At 42.8% G+C, this 22,452-nt stretch overlaps 2 protein-coding genes across 2 annotated transcripts; both read right to left on the bottom strand.

Annotated features, from left to right (window-relative positions):
* Window positions 1-1,299: 1,299 nt before the first annotated feature.
* Window positions 1,300-15,055, bottom strand: LOC123663175 (phagocyte signaling-impaired protein). The gene is made up of 12 exons (XM_045597871.1): window positions 14,864-15,055; window positions 14,556-14,780; window positions 14,041-14,234; window positions 12,485-13,177; window positions 12,037-12,247; window positions 11,142-11,264; window positions 10,453-10,622; window positions 7,359-7,549; window positions 6,732-6,862; window positions 6,138-6,308; window positions 4,937-5,157; window positions 1,300-2,083 (listed from the first exon to the last, which is right to left on the bottom strand). The coding sequence occupies exons 1-12, from the start codon at window positions 14,928-14,930 to the stop codon at window positions 1,724-1,726; spliced, it is 2,757 nt and encodes a 918-aa protein (XP_045453827.1). The 5' UTR covers window positions 14,931-15,055; the 3' UTR covers window positions 1,300-1,723.
* A 4,957-nt stretch (window positions 15,056-20,012) lies between these two features.
* LOC123663264 lies at window positions 20,013-22,046 on the bottom strand. Its single transcript, XM_045597953.1, has 2 exons — window positions 22,008-22,046; window positions 20,013-21,370 (listed from the first exon to the last, which is right to left on the bottom strand). The coding sequence occupies exons 1-2, from the start codon at window positions 22,044-22,046 to the stop codon at window positions 20,399-20,401; spliced, it is 1,011 nt and encodes a 336-aa protein (XP_045453909.1). The 3' UTR covers window positions 20,013-20,398.
* Between the last annotated feature and the right edge of the window lie 406 nt (window positions 22,047-22,452).

Here is a 22,452-nt window from a genome sequence, read left to right as displayed (position 1 = left end):
TATACATACACGCATACACATATACGATACATAATATAATACATACGATAATAGATTCCAATACGCATAAGGACACTTAATTAAATTGATTTTAGACTAGGATTTATCAAGGTAGAATTTTCTCACTCTTTTCTTAAATAGCGATAGTGTTTTGCAATCGCGAATTTCATATTGTAGGGAATTCCAAAGTCTAACGGAATGTACAGTAAAAGAGTAAGAATAAAAATCGCTACGGTATCTGAAGAAGAGAACGTTTAAAAGATCTGCACGGAGAATCATCATCGTGAGAGAAAGAAAAGCGGTCCCGTAGATACGAATGAGAACGAGGGTTAAAGAGTCTTAAAAAGGAAACAAAGTATTCTAAAATTTCTACGATGGCGGATAGGTAGCCATTGAAGCCGCTTACGAAAGTGACTTACATGATGTGTGTGTGTGTGTGTAAATTATATGTGTCAAAATGCTTACCATCTATACCAGCCTTTCCCAAAGTGGGCGATAACGCCCCCTTGTGGGTGCTGCAGGCCCTAAGGGCGGTAAGAGACCGAGAAAAAAAATTGTGGCGTGTTGTAGAGGCTTGGCGGGCGATTTAAATCATCCTTCACATTAGTTTTTATATTAGAATCGATTATGTTTGTTTATTTTGAATAAATGATACTCTGTCTAAATACTATATAGTTGCGTTTCAATAATCACTCTCATTGGCAGGTGTAGCCCGTAAGAGTTAACTGAGACCTGAGCGTCGCTGTGTACTACCTACTACGCCCAGGTCTCAAGTTAACTCTTGCGGGTTATAGTAATAGTCTCATTTAGAGTTAATGTTTAATCTCCGCTAATATAGCTCGTAATAATTAATTTAATTTGAAGTTATAGTGGTTTTTAAGTTGTTGGAAAAATGGGGGCACTATAAAATGATTTATTCTCAAAGTGGGCAGTAGACAAAATAAGTTTGGGAACCTCTGATCTATGCTTATAAAAGAAGGATCGAGAACAAGCTCTAAAATATCTGGTAGTTCTAGAGCACGAAAGTCGAACGATAAATATTGTAAACGATTAGTTTGTCCTAAATTAATGTTATATTTTAAATTTGGTACTACCACAGGACCTCTTTTTAAATATAATAATTTCCACGCAAACTAATCTGCGGGCAACACCATTTTTTTTTTAAATATAAACCTCAATAAATATTTTTGTTTGAACAAACTTATGTACGTAAAATACATAACGTACGTACACATACGCACATATATATGATACTAAAAGGGTAGTCCAAAATTAATAATAAATAAAATATAAACAATATTTTGAAGACTGCTATTTATTTCATTGAAAAGTAAGATGTGAAAACTAATAATCTATATAAATTTACGCGTTTGAATTAACACTCAAAGAAAAACTAAACTCACATTTTTAAAGGTCATCACAGTTTACAAATAAATGATACACGCCGAGTTGTAAACGTATCGCTTTTATTATCATTGTATAAGTACCTATATTATCAAACTATTTATAAATGTACATAAATAAGTTTATTCAAACGAAATGCAAAATAATGGCTTATCAATATTTCGATGACGTTATAAAACAATAAACAACGTAGACTAGCAGTTAAAGTGTATGTACCTACATGAGGCAGGTTGAGAGACCAATGCTAGGATTATTTACAAGATATGTATGTTGAAAAAAGTAAAATTCATTATGCATATACACGTAATGGAAGGCCACTTTATTGCAATGTTTTTAAATATTTCGATTTCTTCTTTAAAATATTTTTCACATCAGTAAGTATGTCCTGGAGTCCGTTCTTAAGTTTTTCCTCAACGGGGCACTGATATTTATCGTTGATGTCTAATTTTGCGAACTCATCTTCTATTGCGGCGGTGTTGTAGTCATACGTGGGCCACTTGTCGAAGACTTCTTCTAAATGGGCTATGATGTCCTGCACATCATCATTTATCTGGCTCAACAGTTCCGCAGTCAGTATTTGGTCTGGTGATTGATTCGCTTTCTTTTTCGATTTTTTCGTGTTGGCTGGAGCGGTGAGCTCGTTGCAAACACCCAGCAAGAATGTGATAACACCTATAAACTGTATTAACAAAAGAATTGTTTTAATATTGTAAATCGTGAACTCATAAATATATTCATTTATGAATGAAAAATGATAGGAATTTAATTTATCAAAGATGATGGAATTTTTAGGGTTTAAAATGGAAAATGTTTCAGCATAGAATTTAGTAAACATGACATACATTTGAGGGGTATAGTTTCAAAAACAGCTAAGTCCAATGTTAATGATTTTAAATAAAATGAAATAAACGTTTTCCTCCCTTCATCATAAAGTAGACTTTACAAATTTATTAAATAATAAACCAAACAGTAACAATACAAGTCATAATTATTATAAAACAACGTATTTATTGTCCTAAATATAAATAAAACACTAAAAACCAATGGACTTTGCGTTTTTTGAAACTAATCTGAGGACAATGCAGGTTTTGAATTAAACTTTGTTGGACATTGCTGATATTGATTATACTATTTTAGTATAGTGCAACTTCTATAGATAGTTTGATACTTAAAGAATTTTTTAAAAAAAATACATAAGTATCTATAAATTACACGAATATGAAGGGGCAATTGGCATGTTCAAATTGATATAAATAAAAATATTAAGTATGATGTAATTTATTGTTAAACAAAAACTTTTACTAATTTATCAATTTAAATTTTATAAAAAAAAGAATAGAACGTCAAGCGATTTTCTTTGGAAATAAGTAATAAAGGATCTAGAAAGGAAATAACTGTATTGCGATTATTTAATCAAATTCGAACATCAGGTAGATCAAAATTTTCTTGACAAGATGCTTCTTCGTCTTCTTCTTCATGTAGTTCGCATCTTCCGCTATCTATATTTTGAGGTATGAGCTTATCATAATAGGACAATGTGGAAGGTAGGCAACGTATTTACATAACCTCTGGTTATGTAAATACGTTGCCTACCTTCACTCCTCATCTTCTAATAGGTCACCGGAAACTCACAAACCGTACGAAACGCGACAGCATAGCTGTCACTTTACGCCGGTATTATGTGAGCGAGAAGTACCACCCCGGTCGTGCAAGCCCAATTCGGCTGCAAAGCAGCATTGTACTACTTCTTATATATAATTACATACATACACATAAATATTATAAAATATCTAGATTTATTTAAAAATAAAATATATATAAACAATAATTTTAGGTATAATAATATTTCCCAGGGTTAAAGGATCAAAATTAGTAAATGAAACTAAACTAACTGCTCCAATTTCTCCAAATTTCTTTTCCATTTTGTGGGATCTCTGATTCGTTTTCTAGATTTGTTATTATCGACAACTATTGGCGAGTTATCCATAATTAACAATTGCATAGTCTAACAACAAAATACAATTATTTACTATTTCTAAAAGTTGTTTTATTGGGTACAAAAGTCACACCGTATTACTCTCTGCGTTTGCACCCGCCATACTGTTTAGGCATAACACGCCGGCCTCTCATTGGCCGAATGGACAATGCTGTTTTTGATTTAACCGCATTAGGACATTGCTGTTTTTGTTGCATTTGTGGCGACATCTATCGCGCGAAATACGAACGACTACATAACTACGTAATGAGAGAAAACTGACGTATGCTACATCGCGCTATCAGAGTTTTCAAAGTGATTAAGTATATATACAAGATCCCGACAACAACCGTCGGGGCGCAGTAGCCCGCCAGACACAACACCCGTCTGGCCGGAGGATCCTCCCTTTTCGATGGCGGACGAGGAATTCAATCACCACGTTCCTCATACTACCAAACTGGTGACCCCGAGCATGAACATCAGCGCAGCCTTCGCAAGCTACGTCATCATGACGTCATCATCACTTGACCCCGAGCATGAACATCGGCGCAACCGTCATCGTCATCATCACTTCCTCAAGCTTTCGAGCAGCAAGAAGCATCCAGCATCTACGGCTTCAGCCAGCCAGCATCTACGGCTACTACGGGTATCCTGACCACCAGCATGCAGCGGACGCGCATTCCTGGTCATCACCCACAGCCTTCTCAGCGACTTTGGCACAGCACACTGCACTTCGGCCGGTCAGCAAGCAGAGACGAACTTCTCTCCTGGTCGACGCAGCAGCAGCCACTACGCAGCACTGCACCACTCCGACTCACTGGAGCATATGCAGCATCACCGCAGACAGTTCCGACTCACCGTGAACTATGCGGCATCTGGTTCCGACTCACTGGAACATTCCACTGGCCCGGCAAGCATCACAAGATGAATGGACGACTTAACCTACTATCGACCTCCGGTCTCGGAGGGGAGTGATGTGGCGACATCTATCGCGCGAAATACGAACGACTACATAACTACGTAATGAGAGAAAACTGACGTATGCTACATCGCGCTATCAGAGTTTTCAAAGTGATTAAGTATATATACAAGATCCCGACAACAACCGTCGGGGCGCAGTAGCCCGCCAGACACAACACCCGTCTGGCCGGAGGATCCTCCCTTTTCGATGGCGGACGAGGAATTCAATCACCACGTTCCTCATACTACCAAACATTCTTCATTCTTTGACCTCTAATTTCTATTGGATAAAGCTGATGTTGCTTTGATCGGTAAGAACGAATTAGTAGGAAAAGATCTGAAGTTAGTATATGTATAAAAATGTGGCTACTCTAAAAAAATGGACTTTGCAGTTTTTGATACTATACCCCTCATTTGACTGGAGATGACAATTAGACAGTTACATCTAAGGTACATCATTATTACTCTCATTTATTTCGGAGTCCTTGTGAGCAAGTGTCTGCACACAGCCACGTCATGCATACAACAAACGCGTCGTATAAACGTTATTAGTGCACAGAGGTCAGTTTATATAGACTAGTGGTGTCGCTGTAGTACCTCGAGGTAGTTTGAGTAGGCCTCGAACGCGTCTCGCAGCTGCCAGGGTGAGGAGGGCGCCGGGGGCAGCGCCCTCAGGGACGCAGCGAGGTGCCCCCGGAGCGCCGCCCCGTGCTCGCGCCCCGCCGCCCCTCCCGCCCCTCCAGCGCCACACAGGGCGCCCACCGTACGCAGTGCGCTCGTGTACAACTCCCGGTACGGCACCTCTGAGCTTACGAACGCTACAATAATAATAATAATTTATTCGTTCTTATTTCATTAATCGTAATGAAAGGTTGACGACGCGTTGGCGCAACGGTCACAGCACTGGTTTGTGGCTGTTGTGCTGGCGGTTGCGGGTTTGATCCCCGCACATGACAAACATTTGTATTGGCCATACAGATGTTTGCCGTGGTCTGGGTATTTGTGTAGTCCTTGTGGGTCTCTCCACCGTGCCTCGAAGCGCACGTTAAGCCGTCGTCCTGGTAGTTATCATGTATACCTGATAGAGATCGTTACTTATAGTAAAGAATATATCTGCCAACCCGCATTGGAACAGCGAGGTGGATTAAACTATGATCCTTCTCCTACACGGGGAAAGAGGCCTATGCCCAGCAGTGGAATATTACAGGCTGAAGCGTAATGATAGCGTCTGCATAAAACAAAACCGATAGAGAATTACACTTTTCTTTCAAATTATTTTAACAGGCCACACTGGTGATATTAAAACCATAGACAATATTATGTGCTGTGTGGCTACGGCACTAAAGAATTTAGCCACCCCTTCTCTTCCCGTGGGTGTCGTAAAAGGCGACTAAGGGATAACAAGGTTCCACTACCACCTTGGAACTTAAGAAGCCGACCGATGGCGGGATAACCATCCAACTGCTGGCTTTGAAATACACAGGCCGAAGACGGGCAGCAGCGTCTTCGGTGCGACAAAGCCAGTACTGCGGTCACTAACCCGCCTGCCCAGCGTGGTGACTATGGGCAAAACACATGAGTTCACGTTATTTTTGGCGTAAACTTGTGGAGGCCTATGTCCAGCAGTGGACTGTATATGCTGTAATGATGAGACAATATTTTTTGCTGGCAACACTGATGGCATAAAACCATAAATTTTAATACATATAAATGTGTAGTTTAGAGTGAAGGACTCGAATCTAGCTCTCTCAATAAATAAAAAAAAAAAAAACCATAGATATTATTAGTAGTAGTTTACCGATGATCCTCGCAGGCAGTGGTGCGGATATGCTGAGGCGCTGTTTGCCGGCGAAGCGCTCGCGACACTTGTCCATGGCTCCGCCGAAGGCCTCGGTACACGCCGCTAACTCCTCCAGCTGAGCGCGCTTTTGTTCAGTGCTGCGACCGTCCGAGCACTCTATGCACAGTGCTGGACACATAATTATAGACAAAATTGTATATAGACAAAATACAATAGAATAAAATCAAACGCTATAAGAATTACTTTTAAGTAATTAAGTATACAAAATATATGTTTGCTGTACCTATGAAACAGTGGTTCTTAACTCGTTGTCCGCAGACTATTGGTACTTTGGAAGTACCCGAAGTAGTCCGCGAAAACAAGGTGCAGAGTGTGTGAGTCTCAGTAGGCTATATATAAATAAGTACAGCTACTATTATGGAATAAATGAGTACATCATATTTTCCCCCACAACAGTTGGTGATGCATAACTCCATAGTAAAATATAATTTTGACAAATGGTTCACTCATCTGTAAAAAGTTAAGAACCACTGCACTATAATAAAGCACAAACAAAAATAATAAAGCATAGCACATAAGATTTGTTATTACCTATAGCCGAAACGAGTCCGTCCTTAAGGCGCAAGTAAGCGACGTCTTGTTCGAAGGTACGCGCTTTGAGCTCGGGGTCGACGCATTGCGGCGGTTCCCAGCTCACAATGGCGTTGAGATCGCGGTTATCTCTGAACAACACCGGAAAATCAAAAAATATATTTTTTGATAAATTATTCAAAATAATTATGAATTCTTGAAATTAAAAGATGTATCCGGGGTGTATACAGTACGTGTGCGTATGGTGTGTCCGTGTATGTGTTGTAGTGTATGGTGTGTGCGTGTGTTTGTGCGTATGTGTACTGTGTGTGCCGACCATGCGGGCCGGCCAGCAGCGGCAACAGTACGTGTGTGTATGGTGTGTGTTAGTGCGCTCGCGTGTGTGTGACTCACGCGGGCGGGCTCGGCAGTCGCGGCGGCGCGTGCAGCGGCGCGGGCGGGCCGGCCAGCAGCGGCAACAGTACGTGTGTGTGTGGTGTGTGTTAGTGCGCTCGCGTGTGTGTGACTCACGCGGGCGGGCTCGGCAGTCGCGGCGGCGCGTGCAGCGGCGCGGGCGGGCCGGCCAGCAGCGGCAACAGTACGTGTGTGTGTGGTGTGTGTTAGTGCGCTCGCGTGTGTGTGACTCACGCGGGCGGGCTCGGCAGTCGCGGCGGCGCGTGCAGCGGCGCGGGCGGGCCGGCCAGCAGCGGCAACAGCGCGCGCTCCCTCGCCGCTAGCGCGCACCACGCGCACGCCTCAAGACGCGCCCCCCACGCCCCCAGCTCCACTAGCTTTTCAAACGTGCCGTACTTGTACGCGTACGTCAGGTGTTCCATGCTCTGCGCACGACGTTAACAGAGAAATAATATCACTATCATTTCATCATTATCATTTTCAAAAATCATTAATCATGCTTGCCCCGCATGGTGTTTACCGGTCTATTATTGTACAGTTAGATCTAATTTATACAATATTTTACTAAAGATGTATTTTTAGTTTTACATTTCGAGCAGGATATATCCCGCTCAAAGTCTCCAGCGTCTAAACTGGAGGAGTACCCCACAGAAGGCGAAGTGCCAGTGCAGCCAGCAACAGACAGTGAGCAAGGGGTACGCACGTCCTTGGCGTGGTGGCGGTGGAAGGCGTGCGTGTCGGCCAGCAGCCGCAGCGCGCGCGCGGGCGCCAGGGCGGGCGGCAGGGCGGCGTGCAGCCAGCAACAGACAGTGAGCAAGGGGTACGCACGTCCTTGGCGTGGTGGCGGTGGAAGGCGTGCGTGTCGGCCAGCAGCCGCAGCGCGCGCGCGGGCGCCAGGGCGGGCGGCAGGGCGGCGTGCAGCCAGCAACAGACAGTGAGCAAGGGGTACGCACGTCCTTGGCGTGGTGGCGGTGGAAGGCGTGCGTGTCGGCCAGCAGCCGCAGCGCGCGCGCGGGCGCCAGGGCGGGCGGCAGGGCGGCGTGCAGCCAGCAACAGACAGTGAGCAAGGGGTACGCACGTCCTTGGCGTGGTGGCGGTGGAAGACGTGCGTGTCGGCCAGCAGCCGCAGCGCGCGCGCGGGCGCCAGGGCGGGCGGCAGGGCGGCGTGCAGCCAGCAACAGACAGTGAGCAAGGGGTACGCACGTCCTTGGCGTGGTGGCGGTGGAAGGCGTGCGTGTCGGCCAGCAGCCGCAGCGCGCGCGCGGGCGCCAGGGCGGGCGGCAGGGCGGCGTGCAGCCAGCAACAGACAGTGAGCAAGGGGTACGCACGTCCTTGGCGTGGTGGCGGTGGAAGGCGTGCGTGTCGGCCAGCAGCCGCAGCGCGCGCGCGGGCGCCAGGGCGGGCGGCAGGGCGGCGTGCAGCCAGCAACAGACAGTGAGCAAGGGGTACGCACGTCCTTGGCGTGGTGGCGGTGGAAGGCGTGCGTGTCGGCCAGCAGCCGCAGCGCGCGCGCGGGCGCCAGGGCGGGCGGCAGGGCGGCGTGCAGCCAGCAACAGACAGTGAGCAAGGGGTACGCACGTCCTTGGCGTGGTGGCGGTGGAAGGCGTGCGTGTCGGCCAGCAGCCGCAGCGCGCGCGCGGGCGCCAGGGCGGGCGGCAGGGCGGCGTGCAGCCAGCAACAGACAGTGAGCAAGGGGTACGCACGTCCTTGGCGTGGTGGCGGTGGAAGGCGTGCGTGTCGGCCAGCAGCCGCAGCGCGCGCGCGGGCGCCAGGGCGGGCGGCAGGGCGGCGTGCAGCCAGCAACAGACAGTGAGCAAGGGGTACGCACGTCCTTGGCGTGGTGGCGGTGGAAGGCGTGCGTGTCGGCCAGCAGCCGCAGCGCGCGCGCGGGCGCCAGGGCGGGCGGCAGGGCGGCGTGCAGCCAGCAACAGACAGTGAGCAAGGGGTACGCACGTCCTTGGCGTGGTGGCGGTGGAAGGCGTGCGTGTCGGCCAGCAGCCGCAGCGCGCGCGCGGGCGCCAGGGCGGGCGGCAGGGCGGCGTGCAGCCAGCAACAGACAGTGAGCAAGGGGTACGCACGTCCTTGGCGTGGTGGCGGTGGAAGGCGTGCGTGTCGGCCAGCAGCCGCAGCGCGCGCGCGGGCGCCAGGGCGGGCGGCAGGGCGGCGTGCAGCCAGCAACAGACAGTGAGCAAGGGGTACGCACGTCCTTGGCGTGGTGGCGGTGGAAGGCGTGCGTGTCGGCCAGCAGCCGCAGCGCGCGCGCGGGCGTCAGGGCGGGCGGCAGGGCGGCGTGCAGCCAGCAACAGACAGTGAGCAAGGGGTACGCACGTCCTTGGCGTGGTGGCGGTGGAAGGCGTGCGTGTCGGCCAGCAGCCGCAGCGCGCGCGCGGGCGCCAGGGCGGGCGGCAGGGCGGCGTGCAGCCAGCAACAGACAGTGAGCAAGGGGTACGCACGTCCTTGGCGTGGTGGCGGTGGAAGGCGTGCGTGTCGGCCAGCAGCCGCAGCGCGCGCGCGGGCGCCAGGGCGGGCGGCAGGGCGGCGTGCAGCCAGCAACAGACAGTGAGCAAGGGGTACGCACGTCCTTGGCGTGGTGGCGGTGGAAGGCGTGCGTGTCGGCCAGCAGCCGCAGCGCGCGCGCGGGCGCCAGGGCGGGCGGCAGGGCGGCGTGCAGCCAGCAACAGACAGTGAGCAAGGGGTACGCACGTCCTTGGCGTGGTGGCGGTGGAAGGCGTGCGTGTCGGCCAGCAGCCGCAGCGCGCGCGCGGGCGCCAGGGCGGGCGGCAGGGCGGCGTGCAGCCAGCAACAGACAGTGAGCAAGGGGTACGCACGTCCTTGGCGTGGTGGCGGTGGAAGGCGTGCGTGTCGGCCAGCAGCCGCAGCGCGCGCGCGGGCGCCAGGGCGGGCGGCAGGGCGGCGTGCAGCCAGCAACAGACAGTGAGCAAGGGGTACGCACGTCCTTGGCGTGGTGGCGGTGGAAGGCGTGCGTGTCGGCCAGCAGCCGCAGCGCGCGCGCGGGCGCCAGGGCGGGCGGCAGGGCGGCGTGCAGCCAGCAACAGACAGTGAGCAAGGGGTACGCACGTCCTTGGCGTGGTGGCGGTGGAAGGCGTGCGTGTCGGCCAGCAGCCGCAGCGCGCGCGCGGGCGCCAGGGCGGGCGGCAGGGCGGCGTGCAGCCAGCAACAGACAGTGAGCAAGGGGTACGCACGTCCTTGGCGTGGTGGCGGTGGAAGGCGTGCGTGTCGGCCAGCAGCCGCAGCGCGCGCGCGGGCGCCAGGGCGGGCGGCAGGGCGGCGTGCAGCCAGCAACAGACAGTGAGCAAGGGGTACGCACGTCCTTGGCGTGGTGGCGGTGGAAGGCGTGCGTGTCGGCCAGCAGCCGCAGCGCGCGCGCGGGCGCCAGGGCGGGCGGCAGGCGCGCGGCGTGCAGCCAGCCCAGCGACACCAGCTGCACGTGCTTGGCCTCCAGCCGCCGGTACACGGACTCCGCGCCCGCCGCGTTGCCTGGAATACACACCGAACGTACAACTGTAGTCCAAAATAGAAAAATGTAAATCTTAAAAATTCTTTTTTTATATTACATGGTCGGCAAACAAACTTACGGCTCATACGATGGTAAACCTCTCTGTGACACCAGAAGCATATCAATTTTTTTTTATATATATAAAGTTCGGCAAACAGTTTGAGTCTTAGCGTACGGCTCACGTCATGGTAAGCGATTACCGTAGCCTATAGAATTTTGAAACACCAGAAGCATCCCAAGCGCATTGCCCACCCAAGAGCTTTGGTAAAGGGCTCTGAATAAGGCACTCACCACAAGAAGACAATACTGCTTGAAAGCATTATTATTTAGCTGTTTTCTCTCCAGATCCTGAGCAGGATATTTCCTGCTGTGCCCAGTGCACACACGTGCACATAACCAATCTTAACACTAATTGTCCATTTTATTTTAAAATTATACTACTTAATTGAAAATTCTTTGCAAGATGTGGTATTTAAACATTGTGGTATTATTTAACTTACCTAGTAAATGATAAAGGGAGATCAATAACAGCTTGGCATGGAAATTAGCCGGTGAATTATGCAATACTAATTCTAGTAAACATAGTGCTTCTACTATAGGTGAGGCATTCTGTTGTTGAACCGCTGAAAAATAACATTCCTTAATAAATAACAATCAATATAATGTATACAATTTGTGTTTTGTATTTCAAATTCTAGTAATTATACAAAATTCATTTTTTATGTATGTAATAATTCATACTTATTACCTAAATGTATTTATGATTATATTGTGAATGTTTGTTTGCATGGAGGCTAAGTTATTGAAAATTCATCATAATGAATGTGTAACATAAAATAAGTAGGCAGAATATTTTGTTATCCCACATTTTAATTCAGTTTCTATTAAAAAATATTTTGTTTTTCCCAACTTTGCTTACCACTCGTTAACTTCATTACTTACTGGCTTCTGCCCGTGACTTCATCGTGGAACTTTTAAAGGGAAACAATTCTGTAATACATATTTGCGAAAACTGTTTACGCAGCGCACGCATGGGAAGCTCTCAAAGGTAAAAAAACCCGATTTTGAAACATTCATTATCTATATAGCCTATATATAGCCTTCCTTGATAAATAGGCTACCTAACACTGAAAGAATTTTTCAAATCGACCAGTAGTTCCTAAGATTAGCGCGTTCAAGCAAACAAACTCTTCAGCTTTATAATTTGTGCATGTTGTGACAACTTAAAATGTTGCGCATTTAAGCTTAATTGTAGTACCTATAGTTTTTATGTGAAAATTGTAATGTAGCAACTACTGTTTGTCCAAATGAAATAAATTAAAAAAATAATAATATTAGTATAGATGAACATCTCAATATTTGCTTTTATGATACTTAACAATCTTAAAAATTTACCAGCATAGAAATGGTGATGTGCAGCTAGTGTCCCATAACCATCAGCCACACAGAACTCAGTAGGCGTGGCGTTTATAAGTTTCTGACTCACACAGCGTAAGTATTGACGTCTTAATGTCGTTGCTATGCTTAGATACTCATCCGCTGTGCACAAAGGGGATGTGAGCCGCCACGCACAGAGACAGGATATGTGGCGTTGTATATCGTCTTGCTGGAGAACAAATTATTAGTTATTAAAGTAATTGTATAAGAGAAAGGGGAGCCAATTGTTTGTGTGTCAATAAATTGATTTGTCTATTATTGAGGACAAAAGAAGAGTAGTCATGCTACAAAAATTTGAATTGAGTTGATCAACAAAGGCTTTATTTAATCTACTATACATTAGATATTGTATATGTTGTCTCATACTTTTTTATAGTTCTAAATATTTTATAGTAATAATTCTTACCGATTCAGGTTGACTATTCTCATCGAAACCCAAACACGTCAAAAAGTCTCTACACCGATCCTCCCTCTCTTTCTGAGGTATCATTGCTAAATATGGTTTCAAGTCAGGCACCGCACATGGTTTATGTGCAAATACTCTTAAATACTGAATACATAGAGCTACCCCACTACCAAGTAGTGCTGTAGGATCTCCATCAACCGACAACCGTTTCCAAAGTTCTAATCTAGCTAAATACGGTCCCCTCAAAATCCTGCCAGAGGACATACTCTCCACCAGCTGACAAATAAACTCATGGCACTTTTCAGCGGAATCGTCAGCACCACTTTCCACATCAGCTTCAGTATTGCTCATTAAATGGAAGACAGAATCAAAATAAGGCAGGTAATAATCCCAACGGTCTTGGTTGTCCCATAGCAAATCTTTACAAAGTAAATTTAGTCGTCTCCAATGGCCAAGTTTCTTTAAATATGGTATGCTAGCCTGAGCAGTGGATCTCGGTACTAACTGAGAGTACAAAGGCCCTTCGATAAAGTTAAGTATGTCTTTCCATTTCTCCTGCAATTCTAAAATCATGATGTATAATCTAGCTTCTTGCTCAGCCTCCATTTTGTTTTCCGATATAAAATTGTCTACCATTCTCTGAGCTAAGGACAATAGAATACCTTTCTTTGTCGGATCATCAGTGGTTTTAGCCTGAAAATATTCTTTTAACATTTTTATTAGTCCCCTTTTAACAATAGTTATTCTAGCATTCCATGGAAACTGATAACAATAATTTTATAACTGATTTCAATCTTATCAGGAAACAATAGTTCATGTCTGATACAAAATAAATAGTAATTTCATTCATAATGTTAGTATTTATATGATTTAAGGCAGAATTTTCATAATTATTGTCAACTTTTTATTTTTAATTTGCACGTTTTTTTTTGTGTTACCCACACATTAGGAAATTCTAAACATTTTTTAATATCATATTTTAAATCGACTGTTTCAGCGGGGATCGAACCTGCATCTCCGACTGACCGTGTCGGTGCTCTAGTCAATTATGGAACGATGTACCTGCTGGATCGAAACTTTTGATATGATGATTTTATATTCGGTTTTAAGCGACCGTGTGTCGTCTCCTGTCAAAAGTTTTCATTGTAATATGAAACTTTGAATAGTTACAGATTTTTGTTTTTTTTTACAACTAGGTTAGCAAACAATGTACAGCTCACCTGATGGTAAGCGATTACCGTAGTTTAGAGACACCTGCAACACCAGAAGCATTGCAAGCACGTTGCCAACCCAATCCCTAATCCTCCCCCTCAGGAGCTCTGGTCACCTTACTCACCAACAGGAACATTACTGTTTAGCTGTGATCTTCTGTAAGGTCGAGGTACTATCCTAGTCGGGCTGCTCCATATTTTGAGCAGGAAATTCTTACTGTGCCCTACCTCAGTTATCAGTATAACTTCGTTAGCTTCAGATATATTTTCAAAAATGTCTTACATTTTCTTTATAAAGTTTTTTTTTTTATATAGATACATATTAAGCTATTATAAAAAACATACTTGTAAAACAATACTCATCACAGCCCAGAAGTAGTAGGGGTTTTTTGGTGCAAATTTGTACAATGCCATTGCAGATCTCTGCTGTGACCGATAATCACCGACCCTTACATAAGACATGAAGAGATGTGTATATAGCTCTTCATTCGTTGGCTCTGCTTTTACAGCTTCCTCATACAATGCACAAACCTTATGAACTGTCAAAGAGTATGTTTATTAATTATTAGTTAACCTGCACAACCTTTTCCAAGTTTGAGTTATGTTTTTGCTTCTCTTTACTTTTAAATAACAGAATGAGTTGTTGCTTTGTCAATTACATTACAAGTCTGTGTAATAAATTTTATTACTTCAAAATTTTGAGTCAGTGATAAAGTTGATAGGCAGTTATTCTGCATGATTATGCCTTTTGAATCGAAAAGAAATGGTACGTCGCGGGATGTTGACCGCTTATTTAAAATAACTTGGGTAAACTAGATTGATAAATTGAAAGTTTCTTATTAGACTGTTGACAGACTTACATTGTTGAGATTCCCTATAGGATATCGTCATTGCTTGCAACGTAGAATCATCGCTAGGCTTCTCCTCTGCGAGAGCATCGAGCAAAGCGTGGGCCTCCGATCCCTTTCCTAACCTATATAACGCAAGAGCTTTCAGAGCCCTAGCGGCCTGTAAGGTAGGACTTTTCTTAAGCACTTTCTCCGCCTCTTGTAAGGCCTTTTTATTATTTCCATTATCTAACCAGTCTGAAAACCAATTGGTATACATCCTTCAGTTTTTTTTAATTAAAAAAATCATAATATTCACGTAGGTTACATGTAACTGTTACCATAAATTGGACGTAATCTGCGTTCCACAATACCACCATCATGCATGTGATGCGGCCGTACTGCCATTTTTCATTTATAAAATACCTTTTCGCGAAATAAAAGCCTCTTGGATTCTTTTTATTATATATTTAGCAGCACGTTTGTTTTGAGGAATTTGAGGTTGTCTATGATTGGAGACAAATCGCAAACTGACAAGTGACAGTGACATTTGCTTTGGGACGTATTCCACTAAAGGCCCGCAACGCCATCGACAACAACAACAACACAATATGATAATAACACTGTTACACTGTAGAACTCTAATATTCCTTCCTGACATCTGATTGCAATTCAGCGATTGGTAGAATTAACAGTGACTTACAGACGATAACAGGTTGGTGTAAGTCCAATTGTCTGGTCTTAAACCCTAAAAAGTCCAAGCTTCTTGTGATTGCCTCAAAGAAAAATCAACCAATAGTATAGATAAACCTTTATACAAATTTGTACCTCTCAATATAATTATTGAGGGGGAAAGAATAGAGCGCGTGGACATTGTTAAAAGCTTTTTTTTTTAAATTATATTATGGGCTTACTCTTGACCCCAGTCTAGCTCTAGAGCAGAGACGAGGTCGAAGATGGAGCGAGCGAGCTCAGTAGAAGCCTATCCACTCACGTTTTAAGCATGTTTGGGTAGTATGAACTCGGAAATACAGACGCCGGCAGGGAATTCCACTCATTGACCGTGCGCATTAAAAAAGATGATTCGAAGCGCTTTGTGCGTATGAAGGTTATATCAATCAGGTAGGTATGAAAGCCTGCGGTACATCTGTAAGTCCGAGAGAAGAAAGGAGATGGGGGTATGAGCTCGTGCAGCTCCAGGGTACACTCCCCGAAGTGCAATCTGTAAACTTGGATCTGACCCTCATTGTATACATTGTAAACTGTGTGTGAATCTGCTTTTATAAATTAAAATTACTATATATTGTATAGTATATACTCTAATAAGTAAAAAATTTAGAATAACAGTGCGTGTCACTCGTACTTTTAGGTGCATTATTGCTGTCCTGCTGTGCTGCTGCTCTGCAGTGAAACTGAAAAAGCACGAAAAACGATGGCGACAAAGCTTGGTGATAGGTCATATTTGGGCTGGCGGTTGCGGATTCGATCTCCGGTTATAGAAAACATTAATTTGTATTAGCTATTATGGTGTTTGTTTTATTTCTTTATTGTTTGGCAGCTATTAAAATAACACAAGAAATTAATAAATTTTTATTTCTATAACAACTATGCACAGCATGCAAATAAAATTTAAAAAATATATGTGACTTATTAAATATTCTACAAAAAATAAATAAAGTTGTAACATATATTTCAATTTTTAACTTATATTTCGTTTATCGGTGTAGTTGCTGTTATAATTTGCTAGGCGTTGTCGTTATTGGCGCGTATCCTCACGTATTTTCGTGTATTGCTTGTGACGTAGGGTTGTGCGTAATCAACCATAAGTGGGGGTCCGCTGAGTAGGGTAGGCTCAACGGTATTTAGGCGCTGGTGGGTGCGGTTCTTTCCTTTTCCTTTGTCTTCAGCCTCGGCCAGGTCAGGGTGCGATTTTGTTGGGGTCCTTGGCGTCGCGGTCACGGGCGATGCTGTTGGTGCCTGTTACTATACCACGTGGCAAGACAATTTGTGGGTTACCCACTGGGGTCCCAACAATACAGATTTACGGTGGAAGCCGTACTATTACCAGAGTACGCATTATTAGAAACCTACCCTCTAGCATGAAGATTATATTTTTAACCCAGACGTGATAATTCTCCTGCCTCCAGTTGTCATCGCGGGAGTGCACGGGGCTGTGGAATTGTGTGGTCGATGAATTTCGAGAGTCAGCGTGAGTTCATCCAGTGGTGCATGTGTGGGTAAAACAAAAATAAAATCGTACATATTAAAAATGGCATGGTGTCGTCTCCTGTTAAAGATTTTCATTGTAATATGAAACTTTGAATAGTTACGGGTTTCTGTAAAGAACTCACTATAGACGGCGCCACGGTTCGCTTAAACCAAAAATAAAATCATCATATCAAAAGTTTCGATCTAGCGGGTATATCGTTCCATAGCTTAAGTGGCTAGAGCGCCGACACGGTCAGTCGGAGACGCAGGTTCGATCCCCGTTGGAACGGTCAAGTTTTGATATGATATTCAAAAATGTTTATAATATTATATTGTTTTAGAAATGTACGCTTAGTTCTCAGAAGTAAGTTAAAGTTGTTGGTTCTTATAAATTTATGTAAATCCTAATTTTTTCGGTTAAATCTAGGATATGGAATAACTTCTATTAAATTACTTTACTATTAATTTTGACCTCCAAATCCAATTTTTATTAGTTAACTATTTTTTTTACCTCTCTCTAGTTTTTTTTTGTTTCTCTCTAGTTTATTTTCTCCATCTCTCTTAATCTTATTTTTTTTACGCGCGATAAAGTGAGACAAAAAACAACGATATTGGCATTTGTGCTTGTATATTGTGTTTCAGAACCTACGATAGAGGAAAATTTCCTAATGGAAGGCAGTCAATCAGTCAGGAGGCAATTGAGGGTGAAGCGTTTGCTATTATTATTTTTCGAAAGCCCAATGTTTATAACGTTAATTTTTAAGCTTCTGCAATTTTATTAAAAAAAAAATAATAAATTATATAGTATGATAATCGGCCAAGTGCAAGTCGGAATCGCTCGTGCGAAGTGGGCGCGATGTGGTTGTGAACATGTCATATATGACGTCGAGCCGTGGCTCGCGACAACCACGGACCTTAGATGGAACGATAGAAGAGTCGTTGCGGTCGTTGCAGTCGCTTAGTGGAACGCGCCCATAGAGTGCAGAAGAATGGTGTACCGCAGGGCTGCCGGATGTACGATTTAAATCGTACTCATACGATTTTTTTGCATTTTTACTCATGTACGATCGCTAGACCAAGATCATACACAAAATTTACGATTTTTAAATTCCTATTACCTGGAAGCATTTCATAATTAAAAAAACGTCATCCACCGGCACGCATGAATTTAGGAGAACTACCCCAACTACCTAACGCGTACCTAGATCTGTATAAGAGCTGTATTTATTTGCTTTCTAACAAAACTAATATATATAATATAGATATTTTCTCTTTCGGTATTAATTGCGACTTGAAAAAAAACACATTTTGAAATAAAAAACAATTTGAAAATTATAAAACCCTGGCTCAATTTGCTTTAAATTTGTTATGTGTTCCCCATTACTGTGCAGATTGTGAACGAGCATTCAGCGAAGTTTATTTAATCAAAACAAAACTTAGAAACAGTTTATCCAATGATACACGTAAGTGCAAATTATTAGCTAAGCAATTAATTAAGATGAAACGAAAATTTTACGAAGTTTAACCCAACAAATTCTTTTATTAAAAAATATGACTACAGAAAATTTTATTACATTTATTTTCTAAAACTAAACGAATTTTGATAATTTATAATAAAAAATTAGTACTTAGTCTTAAAGGGCTGTACGATCTTTTTATTTCAAAATTTCCTTGGCATACGATTTTTTTTAGTTGACGTACGATCACACTTTTGTGCACCTGGCAGCCCTGGTGCACCGTCTTTGTATATCAGAAATTTCAGAGGGTGCCCTTCCAAATTCATTAAATACGAAAATTTTATGATTTATTGAAATTTATGACGAGTGTAACGTTATAAAAAAGAGCAGAGGCGTATACTCGTATAGAGTAGAGCGACGTACTTCATATTCTTGATTGCGCGACTTAACAACACACACGCGAGTATTAACTCTCACTCGGACTAAGAATCAAAGGATTCTTAATTCTGATTCCTAGTCCGAGATAAAAATCAAAGGCTCATTTTCCAAAACACGGTTTTATTTTTTAAAATTATAATGCATAAATAGTTTTCAGGTTTCACTAGCGGGCAATTGGAATCGACGTAAGGGCATTTTTTTGCGTTTATTAGATTTTCAGAAATGTTTTGTTAAAAGAGATACAATTATTCAAAGTGGGGATGAAATTTAAATTATTTATTTATTTTCCTGAGAGAACTAGAAAAGGGCAAATTCAAAATCTTATGTAGAAGTCTCAGAATACAGAACAGTTTTTTCTGTATTCTGAGGTAGAAGTAAAGGGCAGATCAATATCTATAGACTAGTATTTTTTTTATTAACAAATTATTATATTTGCAGGCTTGAAGAGGGGGGGGGGGTTCAAAAATCTTCCACAATCGCGCTGGTGTGGACAAAGGGTATGGTATTAATGTAGCAATTATAGTTCAAAATTCGACTGAAATGGCGCTAATATCAACTTAGTTAGTGTATTAATATGATGACAATTAAATTTGGTTATTGAAAGAACAAATATATCACAGTCTAGAAACCACGGTCTTATATTCAGGTTTTACAGCCCTGCGGTCACCAACCCGCCTGCCCAGCGTCGTGACTATGGGCAACACACGAGTTCACGCCATTTTTGGCGCGAACTTGTGGAGGCCTATGTCCAGCAATGAAGTGTATTAGGCTGAAGTGATGACGCACGCTTGACTTGGGGAGTAAGCTGGTGAATGCGTGACGAGATCGTTACGAAAAATGTGATCAGGCAAGGCGAACGGAAGTTGAGAGGGAAATATAAGTTAGTGAAGATCGAAAGAGAGAGAGTTACGTTTCGTAACTTTTACTTTAGTCTTGTTGTCTAAAACACTAATTTATTTTAACAATGCAAGCAGTACTGGTAGATGCCGATTGCCGTAAAAATATTTGTTGCTCTTTATCCTCAAATACGCTAAGGTTAAGACGTTTGCCTCCCTTTTTAGAAAAACCCTCATAATTACTCCACATAAATTATATATCATTTCATAGATAAATGCTAGCTCTACCGGCAGTCACAAAAAAAAATTATTGCTTTTGTTTTTGTAAATTAATTTTAAAAATTATGTATATAACTGCTTTAATTTTGAAGCAACGTCAATATGATTGACCATCGGTAAATTTTTTACTTATTTAGTGCGAATTATTCGCACGGGTATTGCTAGTGATCCTTATTAGTTTAACACTCTACTATAAAAATACTTCTCTGACAAATCAGTTTTTAATTACATCTGTTTTATTTTTGTTTGAAATAAGGAATTAAACAAGGTGATAAGTTTATTTTAAACTTTAATTTCACATAAATATAATGCACACAAGGTTCGGTTTCATCTTCATTTCCTCCGAACATTGACACTGAATTTTTGAACCACTTTTCATTTACTTACTACCAAGTAAGTACGATAACGTAACGATTATTCTAAATACTGATTTATTTTTGTAAATGTAGATATATATACTAAACATTGTTTATAAGGTCATAAATATAAATAAGTTACATTTATATAAATATGTTTTTTTTTGTGGTTTCAAATTATTCGTATCAATACACAGCACAATCAATCACGCTTTTTAGTCTTATTCTAATATCTAACGTCTATTCTAAATCTACGAGTGTCTACAACTAAAAAGGCAGTGGCGGGTTCTTCTCAGCCTTAATTATTTCGATCTTAAATCTACTGTTTCGAATCCAGAATCTGATATAATTTTCGGGGCGGATATTTCTGGTGGGGTTTCTCTAGAGAGGGATGTTCTTTTATGTCTCGGTGGAGGAACTGGGGCAGGTTGGGATACCTTCGACTTCAAGAGATTCTTTATTTTTATGCCACCTCTGTAGTAGTACAGGTATATTCCCGCCATCGCGACAATCGCGGCGAACAGAGTGAGCAATGCGATGAGGACGCCGTACCATGCACTGCCAGTAGATTCTTCTGGGATTGGTACTGGGGGCTTTCTGCTGGGTGGAACGTATGTTGGCCTTGGCCGTTTAGTTGTAGTGGTGAAGCGATCTTCAATAGCTATATCAGCACACGCTCTGAACTCTTCTTGTGGCCCACAACCGACTGCCCCCGTTCCATTTGCACATGTGCCCCAATTATTTCCGGCGATATACTTCCATTGCAAAACACAATGAGAACATTCTACATTATCAGGTAATCGGTATTTCATTTCATAAACTTTATTTCCTTCACGGGGATAGTATCTCGTTTCATCTCTTCCTTCTAAGTGCAAGACACTTTTATCCAAACATTCCTGTTCTGTTGTTTTCGCGTCGTCACATACTCTAAACTCAAAGAATCCTTGATGATTGGCTGTCAATTCTACCTTAATGACGATAACATCTCTCGGAGCGTAACGTCGGACGATGACTCCTTTGCCAAATCTACCTCCTAATTCGTGGGGTCGAGGCTTAGGCGAGTCCCAGGCGTCCCCGCAGACCCCACATTTTCCGCCATTCTTGTTCCACTGTCTTGTAAACCCTCCACAATATAACTCGTGGTCATTATAGTTGTGTGGAGTGTCGAAGCCAAAACGCCAGGCGGATGCACGTGATGGTGGTTCAATTAGCCTTCCATGTCCATTTACTCCTTTTTCCAGTAAAACCAGGATCACTATGCCATACCATATTATCTGGAAAAAAAAAAGAAAAAAATAATAACTTAAAAAAGAGAAAGAAATTTAAATAGACCAATATTGTAAGTACAAAATTATACGGCATTCGTAAAAGTTAGAGACTTTCGTAAACGTAAACAGTTAAGTGCGAATTCATATAACCTTGACAACATAACGTTTTCATACTGTTTAACAACTAGTAACTCGAAAATGAAAGAATTAGATGATTTAAAAAAAACTGTAAACAAGATTATTTCAGCCACGAAATCGTTGTTATTTGTTGTCAACAGAAATAAGTAGTATAATCTTCACTTAGTTCCACTTCATAAAGTTTAAGAATAATAATTTAACGGCATTTATTTATTACGCAAAATTACGGCACTGATCTTAATTTAAATCTAAACACTTTCACTTGCTTACTTAATATAATCAAGCATTATTTAATACATTTGAATAATTGAAAATTTATTTTAGTACGCTCATTTAACGATATCTGAGCATATTTACTTATTTTCTATTTTATTCAAGACGTTTTACGGGGCAACATAAATAATTTCTTTACTAATTATAAGTAATTTATTTATACATGTTCTGTGACTTTGCTCACATGGAATTTGGTAAAACTTTTTTTTTTACAGAACAAGTGAGTCCTTACATACACTTTATCGCACAGTAGGTATGCGTAAAAAGTCATTTTAATCGGTCTATTAGCTGGCTAAACAGACAGACCTTCTAACATTATTTTGCATACTCTATGTATGCATTAAATGCTGATAATTTGACGTGAAGAGAAAAGAAAATCAGAATAGAAGCGCAATCCAACAGAAACAACAGCTTCTAGGACGCGTGATAGCAGGTCATTAGTTCATTTTCTATTTTTCAACACCAACTACACGCATGCGCAGGATTTTAACGTGCAAAATCTTAACAACTCGAAAGTTTTCTTTCGAAGCATTTGTGAAATTGTAATTGTGATGATAATAAGACATAGACATGTCTACAACGAGTCGTGGAATATGAAATATGCGTGCATTAGTTCAGTGACACTTTTCCGTGTTCTCATCGGCGGGTAACAAGCACGTAACATGTGTGTGTGTCTG

This window comes from Melitaea cinxia, chromosome 20, assembly GCF_905220565.1.
Source record: "Melitaea cinxia chromosome 20, ilMelCinx1.1, whole genome shotgun sequence".
In the NCBI taxonomy this organism is placed as follows: domain Eukaryota; kingdom Metazoa; phylum Arthropoda; class Insecta; order Lepidoptera; family Nymphalidae; genus Melitaea; species Melitaea cinxia.
This window is presented reverse-complemented; position numbering and strand designations above follow the sequence as displayed.